Raw genomic sequence first — 12046 nt, 5'->3', positions numbered from 1 at the left:
CTAGGTCTTCATGGCAAACGAATCTGGTCCCGTCCGGAATCCCTGAACCATTACACCAACAACCTGAAAACAGCTTTCGCATCCCACAACTACCCTCCCGACCTGGTACAGAAGCAAATTACCAGAGCCACTTCCTCATCCCCTCAAACCCAGAACCTCCCACAGAAGAACCCCAAAAGTGCCCCACTTGTCACAGGATACTTTCCGGGACTGGATCAGACTCTGAATGTGGCTCTCCAGCGGGGATACGACTTCCTCAAATCCTGCCCTGAAATGAGATCCATCCTTCATGAAATCCTCCCCACTCCACCAAGAGTGTCTTTCCACCGTCCACGTAACCTTCGTAACCTCTTAGTTCATCCCTATGAAATCCCCAAACCACCTTCCTTACCCTCTGGCTCCTACCCTTGTAACCACCCCCGGTGTAAAACTTGTCCCATGCACCCTCCCACCACCACCTACTCCAGTCCTGTAACCCGGAAGGTGTACACGATCAAAGGCAGAGCCACGTGTGAAAGCACCCATGTGATTTACCAACTAACCTGCCTACACTGTGAAGCTTTCTATGTGGGAATGACCAGCAACAAACTGTCCATTCGCATGAATGGACACAGGCAGACAGTGTTTGTTCGTAATGAGGATCACCCTGTGGCTAAACATGCCTTGGTGGACGGCCAGCACACCTTGGCACAGTGTTACACCGTCCGGGTTATCTGGATACTTCCCACTAACACCAAACTATCAGAACTCCGGAGATGGGAATTTGCCCTTCAGTATATCCTCTCTTCTCGTTACCCACCAGGCCTCAACCTCCGCTAATGTCAAGTTGCCGCCGCTTATACCTCACCTGTCGTTCAACAACATCTTTGCCTCTGTACTTCCGCCTCGACTGATATCTCTGCCTAAACTCCTTGCCTTTACATATGTCTGCTTGTGTCTGTATATGTGTGGATGGATATGTGTGTGTGTGTGTGTGCGAGTGTATACCCGTCCTTTTTTCCCCCTAAGGTAAGTCTTTCCGCTCCTGGGATTGGAGTGACTCCTTACCCTCTCCCTTAAAACCCACTTCCTTTCGTCTTTCCCTCTCCTTCCCTCTTTCCTGATGAGGGAACAGTTTGTTGCGAAAGCTTGAATTTTGTGTGTATGTATGTGTCTGTTTGTGTTTCTATCGACCTGCCAGCGCTTTCGTATGGTAAGTCATATCATCTTACACACACACACACACACACACACACACACACACACACACACTGCATTGTTTCTTATAGTGAACATCACACTGAAGATATATAATATATGAATTCATAATAATATAAAAACAAGAATACTTTTAAATAATAATGCTGGTCATAAACAGCAGAAATTTATTAACTGACAATAGGTTAGTCTGGAAAGGTAATCAAAACACATAATTTAGTTTGTGAGGGATCACATTCAAGAAAGTCTTGTATGCTGTAGAAGCAATGCTTTATAAGAGTGCACTTAAGTATTTTTTAATTTAGTTGCTTTTGGAATACTTTCTACTTCCTTTAGGAGATGGTGTTCAATTGATTCCCATACATTTAACACTATTACTACACAGTTTAGCAGAATGGGGAAATAGTCGAATTTTTCTGACCTTGTGTTATGGTGTGACTGTCCATATTCCTGTGCAGTCTATTGCTGTTTTGTTTCATAAGACAGAGCAGTTCAAACACATTTTGACCAGGGAGAGGTAGAATGTTTAATTTTTTGAAGAGTGGTTTACATGTTCCTCTTTGCTGTTTGTATAGGAGTACTCTAATTGTTTTCTATTTCTATTGTTTTTTTTTTCAGTCTAAATTGTTTTGCTGAGTCAGTAACATGAACCCAAAAAATAATTTCATAGTATAGTACTGCATGGAAAAAGAGTATAACATATGCATGTCAGTGTGCTGGCATTTTGCTCCTCTCTCACTGAATAGAGCATAAAGCAAACTTTGCTTATACTGGAACTAATCACGTCAATGTGTTTTTTCCACATGAATGTGTCAGTGATGTGAATCCCTAAGACATTTGTCTCATTAACAGATTCTACACTACAAGCATAGGCATTCGCGGCCATCATCACAGCCAAAATTTTTCTGGGTTTGTGACTGTATTGTTAATATGTAAAACTACCGATATTTAGGTCACTGTTGAAAGTGACTTTCTTCAGGGTGTTTTTGTTTACTGCTGAATGAGAAAAATGTTTCTTGTATACCTGCAGATGTCGCTGTTACCTCATTCCGACAGGTTGTTAAGGATGAAGGAGAGGGATGTTAGAAGTTCTTTATTGGTGCTTTTGTTATTTCTTTTCCTTGGTGAAAGCAAGATGTTTTGATTGGTGTTTGCAATGCTACCTGTGATTGGTGGAATCTGCAGTTGTGACAAGGCATTGTTTTCCTGCTTTCTTGTGCTAGCTGAGGCATGCCAGCACTCTGTAAACCTGGGGCCGCTGAGGTCTCCTGCACATGTGTGTGGATTGCTTCACGTGAGCTGTCATCCCGTAATGCTGTTATTCCTGGCAGCCAATATGTTTGAAGTCTGTTCCCATCTTCTCTGTTCATGATGGCAGGTCACTTGGCTATTTCTATTGCCTTTCTAATCTTTCTTCTGTAAGTAAGAGGCTGCTTTGCCAGTACGTGGAGTTTACGAAATCAGGTGCGAACAGGATTAGCGTATATAGGCGAGACAGGGTGACCCATTGATTGTGACCGGGCCAAATATCTCATGAAATAAGCACCAAACGAAAAAACTACAAAGAATGAAACTTGTCTAGCTTTGAAGGGGGAAACCAGACAGCGCTATGGTTGGCCTGCTAGATGGCACTGTCATAGGTCAAACGGATATCAACTGCGTTTTTTAAAATAGGAACCCCCATTTTTTATAACATATTTTTGTATTACATAAAGAAATATGAATGTTTTAGTTGGACCACTTTTTTCACTCTGTGATAGATGGTGCTGTAATAGACACAAACACATGGCTCACAATTTTAAATGAACAGTTGGTAACAGGTAGGTTTTTCAAATTAAAATACAGAACATAGGTATGTTTGAACATTTTATTTCTGTTGTTCCAATGTGATACACGTACCTTTGTGAACTTATAATTTCTGAGAATGCATGCTGTTACTGAGTGATTACCTGTAAATACCACATTAATGCAATAAATGCTCAAAATGATTTCTTGTCAATCTCAATAAATTTGGCAATACGTGTAACGACATTCCTCTCAACAGCGGGTAGTTCGCCTCCCATAATGTTTGCACATGCATTGACAATGCATTGACGCACGTTGTCAGGCGTTGTCGGTGTATCATGAAAGCAAATATCCTTCTACTTTCCCTACAGAAAGAAATCCGGGGATGTCAGATCCAGTGAAAGTGCAGGCCCTGGTATGGTGCTTTGATGACCAATACACCTGTCATGAAATATGCAATTCAATACCACTTCAACCGCATACGAGCTATGTGCCGGACATCCATCATGTCAGAAGTACATCGCTATTCTGTCATCCAGTGAAACATCTTGTAGTGACATCAATAGAACATTACGTAAGAAATCAGCATACATTGCACCATTTAGATTGCCATCAATAAAATGGGGGCCAATTATCCATCCTCCCATAATGCTGCACCATACATTAACCCGCCAAGGTCGCTGATGTTCCACTTGTCGCAGCCATCATAGATTTTCCGTTGCCCAGTAGTGCATATTATGCTGGTTTACGTTACCGCTGTTGGTGAATGATGCTTCGTTGCCAAATAGAACGCATGCAAAAAAAATCTGTCATCATCGCGTAATTTCTCTTGTGCCCAGTGGCAGAACTGTACACGATGTTCAAACTCGTCACCATGCAATTCCTGGTGCATAGAAATTTGGCACGGGTGCAATCGATGTTGATGTAGCATTCTCAACACCGAAGTTTTTGAGATTCCCAATTCTCATGCAATTTGTCTGCTACTGATGTGTGGATTAGCTGCAACAGCAGCTAAAACACCTACTTGGGCATCGTCATTTGTTGCAGGTCGTGGTTGACATTTCATATGTGGCTGAACACTTCCTGTTTCCTTAAATAACGTAACTATCCGGCGAATGGTCTGGACACTTGGATGATGTTGTCCAGGATACCGAGCAGCATACATCGCACACATGCGCCGGGCATTTTGATCACAATAGCCGTACATCAACACGATATTGACCTTTTCTGCAATTGGTAAATGGTCCATTTTAACACGGGTAATGTATCACGAAGCAAATACCATCTGCACTGGCATAATGTTACGTGATACTACGTACTTATACATTTGTGTCTATTACAGCACCATCTATCACAAAGCGAAAAATGTTGTCCAACTGAAACATTCATATTTTTTTACATACTACATGAATATGAAATAAAAAATGGGGGTTCCTATTTTTTTAAAACGCAGTTGATATCCATTTGACCAACGGCAGTGCCATCTAGCTGGCCAACCATAGCGCCATCTGGTTTCCCCCTTCAAGGTGGACGAGTTTCGTTCTTTGCAGTTTTTTCATTTGATGCTTATTTCGTGAGATATTAGACCCAGTCACTATCAATGGACCACCCTGTAGATATCTGTACACTCAAGATATATCTGACTAAGACAACACACCAAGTCAGTGGTGACAGAACACTGGAATGAGTGCGGCAAACACATTGATTTTGCTGAAGCTTGTGCACTGCTGAAGCAGCCTCTTACATTCAGGAGGAAGATTAGAGGGGCAATAGAAATAGCCAAGCAACCCGTCATCATGAATAGAGAAGTCAGGTACCAACTTCCAATGTCTCGGCTGCCAGCAATAACAGCATTAAAGGATGACAATTCACCTGAAGCAATACACACTGATGTACGGGAGACCACAGCAGCTGCAGGTACAAAGAGTAGTGGCACACTTCAGCCAGCACAAGAAGCAACAAAACAATGCCATGCCACAACTGCCACGTGGTTTTCCATTTGCTGATTTTCACCCATTACAAGCAGTAATGCAAACACCAATCAAAATGTTGGGTTTCCACCAATGAAAATAAATAATAAAAACACCAATGAAGAACTTCTACCATCCCTCTCCCTCATCCTTAACAGCCTCTCAGAATTATGTAACAGCAACATCTGCAGGTATATATAAGAAACAGAGTTTTCTCATTCAGCAATAAACAAAAACACCCAGAAGGAGGTCACTTGCATTGGAAACATAACTGAGCAGAAGAAAGATTTTTTTTCAAGTATTTTGCTGAATACAGACAGCACTGTAACTGGATGGCAGTTGCTGGGATCTTCTTTAGATCCCTTTTTTTTGTATGGATACAGCTTCTGTTATTTTAAGTTTTCTTGGGAATATTGCATCTGAAAAGTAAGCATTTATTACATGAGACAGTGGCTTTTATTAATAAGTTTGCTGTATCTGTGGAGCAACAAGCAGGGATTATGTCTTCTGCTGCTGATTTTTTTCTTTATTTTACCACGAATTATCTTTTCTGTCTCTGCATTCAATGTTGGTGATAAAAATATTGTATTGATACAGGTATTGAGGACTGATTGAGGGGGCAATTACTTTTTAAATGTTCTGTTAGTTTTTCTACAGTTGCAATAAAGTAGGAGCTAAATTTCTCAGTTACTTCATCTTGGTTAGTAATTAATGTTACATTTACTTTAAGTTTAATGTTACTAATGCTACTTCTATTCCTACATGTTTTGTATTGATTATTTGCCACATTCATTTGCTTTTATTGTATGAAGATATCAGAAGACTTTTTTTCAGTGAGGTAGTACTTAAATTTTTCACTTTTACCAAGGTTAGTCTTGCTGAGGGAGAAAAGCTATCCCCTGCTGTTTGCTGAGGTTGCTCTGTTGTTACATACATTTTTTTTTGTTTTTAAAGGGGAACAGCAGTTTAAATAGTAACAGAAAATGTTTAAATGTTTCAGATTTTTCGTCTGCTGTTTGCGAGTGGTATACAATATTACTGTTTTCTGTTTGAATATGGTATGGTAAAAAAAAATTAAGGACATTGTTTTGACTAATTATTACACAGAGCAATGTTCTTGAACATTGTGTTACCATCTACAGTTATTTTAAATATTCATTTACAGTTTAACAGCTATTATTTGGTAAATATTTTTTTAGCCTTTGGCTAAAAGTGTGGGGATCATTCACATCTTTTATTTCTTGTGGCAGCCTATGGTACAATTTTATTCCATGGTATAAGACACTATTTTTTTTGGCTTGTTTCTTCTGTTTAGATGGGTTTGGTTCCATGGTCGTGTATTGTTCTGTTTGTGGTGTAGAGATTATGATTTTTCATACATAATTTATGTTGTGACAGATTTATTCACATGGAAGTGTCTGAATTTCTAGCACTTGAGTAATTCTTTACATGTGCTCTGTTACCTGTTACTACTATTTGTACACTTCTTTCTGTATCTTTGCCAAAATTCTCACTTGTTCTGTCCTCTACAATTGACAGTCTACATTCATCCCCAAGAATATGGTATCAGTTAGACAATCTCTTATATCATTGTTTACTTTTAATGTAGTATTATTGGGATTTTTATTTCGTTAGAAGTTTATAAAGTTTGTCTTTTTCACATTTAAAGTTACTCTAATCTTAAATGACCAGTTGTGGATGTCTCTGAAACGTTCATTTGATTTTTCTGTTAACTGTGTCAAATTTTTGTCTGTCATCATTATAATGTTCTCATTACCAAACAGTATTTTTCTCCATACCTGACACTCTGTGGGAAATGATTTATATACATTGCTCAACAAAAGTTTGCAATACTATCATAAAATTTTGCTCTATGATACTAGAGGTCTCACTGACCTGGGCACTTCACGCATTATCCAGCATTAACATTAATGCATTAACCCATATACTGGACAGTACTTACTACTGGCATGCTTTGTGGCCATTTCCAAGTCACGCAAACATGCCGTTGATGCAGCGGCTCACCACAAGCAGTCCAATATCAACATTCAGTTTGTGTTCAGCACTGCAGTAACATGTCACATACAGGCATACAATACTTTAATAGCCAGGATAGTGGCTTTACTTTCAGCAGGTCATACACAGCAGAATCACTCAAAGTGATGTGTCTAAGGTGTGGAGAAAGTACAGAAAGATGAGAAATATGGAAAATGTAGACCTCACAGTGGTCATCCTTGTATGACAACTTTCAATGCTGGATCGTTTCCTCCAACGGTATGCTCACAGATGCCCAACATCAGCTGCCAGAAATATTGAAAATGACAATGCGAGATTGCTCCGTAGTCTAGGAGCGTCTCGGTATCTTCAAAGATGCAATGTCAACCAAATGCATTGGCCAGCACTGTCTCCAGACATGAATGCAACTGAGCATGCATGGGAACTGTTAAAGATGGCCATTGCACAGTGCCCGAATCCAACTGATCTTCAGAACCTCACTGAGACTGTCATTGAGGAGTGGAATCTTATATACCAAGATAAACTTGATGGTATCATCCAGATTATACCTTGCAGAGGACATACTCACTACTAAAGACATAATCGTCATGTGAGAAAGATTTTCACTGTCTTTGTCTTGCAACATGTACACTTAGAGAGCCCACTTTGTTTTACAATGATTTTTTTGTAACTAACCAAAATCATTGTCTTCAGAAGGGATTATTTTTATTTTGATAATAAGATATTGTACAAACCACAGTGTATGTACTATAAGAACTCATTGCAGTAAACTATGATATTCCAAACTTTTGTTGAGGTGTGTATGTAAGGAAGAGGACTGGGCCCAATACACTTTCCTGGAGGATGCCTAGATTAATATATTTTGAATCTGATAAATGTCTTACTACTTTCAGAAATATGAGATTTCAAGTCATTGCACCCAGTTTTCCATATAATTTAAACAAGTTCTTTGCCATACCTCTTATTTCCAGCAGTCCTAATTTGTCTAATACACTGAAGTGCCAAAGAATCTGGTACAGGCCTGCATATTCAAATACACAGGTATGTAAACAGGCAGAATACAGCACTGCAGTTGGCAACGTCTATATAAGACAAGTGTCTGATGCATTAGTTAGATCAGTTACTGCTGCTACAATGGTACTTTATCAAGATTTAAGTGAGTGAACGAGGTGTTATAGTCAGCGCATGAGCAATGGGACACAGCATCTCCGAGGTAGCGATGAAGTGGGGAGCTTCCTGTACAGCCATTTCACAAGTGTACATTGAATGTCAGGAATGCAGTAAAACATCAAGTATCCAACACTGCTGTGGCCGGAAAAAAAGACCTGCAAGAAAGGGACCAACAAAGACTGAAGAGAATTGTTCGCCTTGAACAGAAGTGCAACCTTTCTGCAGATTGCTGCAGATCTCAGTGCTGGGCCATCAACAAATGCCAGCACGTGAACAATTCAACGAAACATCGATACGGGCTTTCAGAGCCAAAGGCCCACTCATGTGCCCTTGATGACTGCACAGTACCAAGCTTTATGCCTTGCCTTGGCCTGTCAGCACTGACATTGGACTATTGATGAGTGAAAACACATTGCATAGTTGGCCGAGTCTTGATTCAAATTGTATCAAGCGGATGGGCGTGTACAGGTATGGAGACAACCTCATGAATCCACAGATCCTGCATGTCAGCAGGGGACTTTTCAGGCTGGCAGAAGCTCTGTAATAGTGTGGGCCGAGTGCAGTTGGAGTGCTTTGGGATCCCTCATATGCCTCTATGCGACTGAAACAGGTGACACATACATAAGCATACTGTCTGATCACCTGCATCCATTCATGTCCATTGTGCATTGAACGTACTTGGGCAATTCCAGCAGAACAATGTGACATCCCCACAAGTGCAAAATTGCTACAGAGTGGCTCCAGGAACACACTTCTGAGTTTGAACACTTCCGCTGACCACCAAACTCCCCAGGCATGAACATTATTTAGCACATCTGGGATGCCTTGCAACGTGCTGGCTGTTCAGAAGAGACTCTTACGGATTTATGGACAGCCCTGCAGGGTTCATGGTGTCAATTCCCTCCAGCACTATTTCAGAAATTACCGAGTTAATGCCGGGTCACGTTGCGGCACTACTGCATGCTTGCGGGGCCCCTGCGTGATATTAGGGTGTATCAGTTTCTTTGGCTCTTCAGTGTAGAAAGTTGGGTAATAAAACCTGTGATCGCTTGTGTGCGTGTTGTGTTCTCGTCCGAGTCTAGAGCTTCAAGTACAACTTCAGTAAACTGTGCTATAGCTGGTTTCGTACTTCTTGTGGGCCTGAAACGAACAGTCCACAGCACAAGAGGTTGTATTTATTCAGTATTTCATTAATCTATTTTCCATATGGTCTTTATTGTTTTGGGAATGCAAGATAACGAAGAAATTGGTCTGTAGCGTTTTACATTTTCTGTATCACCATTTCATTTTTGCATTGGTATTACCGTACTTTTGCTTGTTTCAGATATTCATGAAAGCAGCGCGATGTGAAAGAGTCATTGATTATTATTGTTAATGTCGTTTTTATGTTGTTTATACATTTCTAATCTTTATTTTATGTTAATATACGACACATTATCTCGGCTCCGCTAAAACTGTAGCTCCATTACAACTCAGTGTAGCAGGTAATATACTTCTGTACACCTGACAGGACCAACAGTGGCCTGAATTCAAGAAATTTATGCAAACTTTTCATTGTTGAAGTTCCTGAACATGAGCCGTCAGCGCTCTAAATGCACTGAAATGAACAACACTTAGTGTCTGAATGCGGTTTGTTTTATTTTTTAGACGAAGTAATACAGTCGTGCGACAACATTGACAACAACCGACAAAATGAAAATACGTTTTACCTCAGTGACGAATTATGAATTATATCCGAATAATATTGCATGCGACATTTCTGAATGAAAATGGGTATAGTCAGATTTTTGACATTTTCGTCTACAAAATCAGATAATCGTGACGCAAAATTTTCAGAGCTCAGACGTTTTGTACCGAATTATTGGCAGTATGGCGAGAAAAAGCTGGTAATTTCCAAGAATGATTGCCTATCGAAGTTGCGGTGTCCAAACAATACATATTGAACATGCGATCGTAAATCGATCATGCGACTCTGGTGGCGGGCGTTGTGATCAATTATTTGTGATCGTCATTTTTATCTTTTTCCGTCGTTCCCTTAGTTGGTCTATATTACATACCTGCATTACATATTCGTGAGTTGCTAGGGAATCCCAGACGATTTATGTCGTTAGTGAGTGTGATGTCTGGTGTTCTTGATGTTTCTTCGGCGGATTCTCTCACATGGAAAAATCTAATTCCATGTTTATCCAGCGTAGAAAATTGTTCGACGTTTTGTCACAAATATGGAGTACCACCGGGCGAGGAAAGAAGATGCTATGTAGATTGGGGTAGTGCGAAGTGTGTAGAACTTCGTAAGAACAATTTCGATGCTGAAATAACGTTTACAATTTCATTGCGGACAGTGCGGAAAACGAACGAGTACCAGGAAGAATATATGGTTTGACTCTTCCAAATTATCCATCCAGACCACCGTAATGGACTTTCACATGATGACAACACCGAAGACGAGTAAGGTAAGTCGTCTCCCTTGCAAATACAAGTATTTTTGTAACATTCTTCTTTTGTCGACTGTAGCGACCACCGTAAACATACTCATAACGCCCGCCACCAGAGTTGCATGATCCATTTACGATCGCACGTTCGATATATATCGTTTGGACCCCGCGACTTCGATAGGCAATCATTCTTGGAAATTACAAAAAACCTTAACCATATGTCAAGATCTGAAGCATCTGACTTCCAGTTCAAGTTCTTATCAAAATAAGCACCAAATATTTACGAATTTTCGGTTTCATTTATTGATTTACTCTCATGAATTCGGTGATAGTCCATGGCAGAGAAACCAAGTATTAACTTGCAAGAGAGTATTCATTACACTTTCAGGAATTCAGGTTACTCCATTAGGTAAGGAATGCAGTACCGACGCAATTATGTCTTACATGAAATAAGCATACCAGTCAGTAGACTCGAGCAGTTTACCTGTAGGCGGAAACAGGCGGCGCCGCCTTCGCTGTGCTGATGATCTTCCTGACAGTCTTGGACATGCCGGCAGCGAGTGCTGGTGATCGGCAGGCTAGCAGCTGTGCGACTGCTCCAGTCAACAGTCGGCGGCAGCTCTGCTGGCATAACATTACGTCACAACAGGGACCTGTCGAGGTCACGGACTGCACTGCTATCGCGCCGCTCGTCGCTGTCGTATTGCCAGCACGCGCAGTGATAAACGGGCACCAGCGATGATACAACTACACGCCGCTGCAGTTACACATGCGTTCAACCTAAAAGAGCGACATTTATTTTTATTGTTACAAACTGGCAACAAGCCGAGAGATGTGTCCACAGAGCTTACGAAATGTTTCAACAATTTATAGTCAATCTTATTTTTATTCAATCGTCATGCTGCCAGCAATATATGAAGTTGACTGGTTAGCCAAAATTTTAATGTGATTTATTTATAGAAGTTCTAGTGAAAATATGCAGCTGACATCTGCTCTGCAAGCTGCCTAACGGTGTGTGGCGGTGCGTGATTTTGGTGGTGCTATTTTTCCATTTGCGAACCGTGCGCGAAAAGAATGATTGTGCGTAAATCTCTGTATTAGGTCTAATTTGTCGAATTTCCTCGTCCTGGTCATTTCACGAGGAATATGCTGGAGGAAGTGATATGTTGCGCGACGCTTTCTGGCACCGTACTCTCACAGAATATCAACAGTAACCCACTTGATAATGCACAACGTTCTTTCGTAGCGTTTACCACTGGAGTTCGTTCAGCGTCTCCGTAATGTTACTATCGCTTCTATTCGCCCAGCCTGCTCAGTTCGCTCGGCATTCGTACAAACTATACGAACATCTCGGAGTTGTCTTCTTTGCCGCTGTGACGCGCTGGATAGAGATGAGAATCAAATGCGCAAATGGAGTAAATATCGTGCTTGTTCGTTTACCTGAGTAGATTTGCGGCATTATATTGAGGTGTC

At 40.8% G+C, this 12046-nt stretch overlaps 1 protein-coding gene across 1 annotated transcript in view; it reads right to left on the bottom strand.

The window, feature by feature from the left end:
- The window catches only part of LOC124789398 (2-iminobutanoate/2-iminopropanoate deaminase-like), a 52712-nt gene extending 41486 nt beyond the window's left edge, over positions 1-11226 (bottom strand). Inside the window, exon 1 of the mRNA XM_047256733.1 lies at positions 11058-11226. Coding sequence (XP_047112689.1) covers positions 11058-11209 — 152 coding nt within the window. The 5' untranslated portion in view covers positions 11210-11226. The remainder of the gene's footprint in view (positions 1-11057) is intronic.
- Positions 11227-12046: the final 820 nt, after the last annotated feature.

The sequence above is a fragment of the Schistocerca piceifrons genome, chromosome 3 (genome assembly GCF_021461385.2).
Source record: "Schistocerca piceifrons isolate TAMUIC-IGC-003096 chromosome 3, iqSchPice1.1, whole genome shotgun sequence".
Lineage (NCBI taxonomy): Eukaryota > Metazoa > Arthropoda > Insecta > Orthoptera > Acrididae > Schistocerca > Schistocerca piceifrons.
Note: the sequence above shows the minus strand (reverse complement) of the source record. Positions and strands in the feature narration are given on the sequence as shown.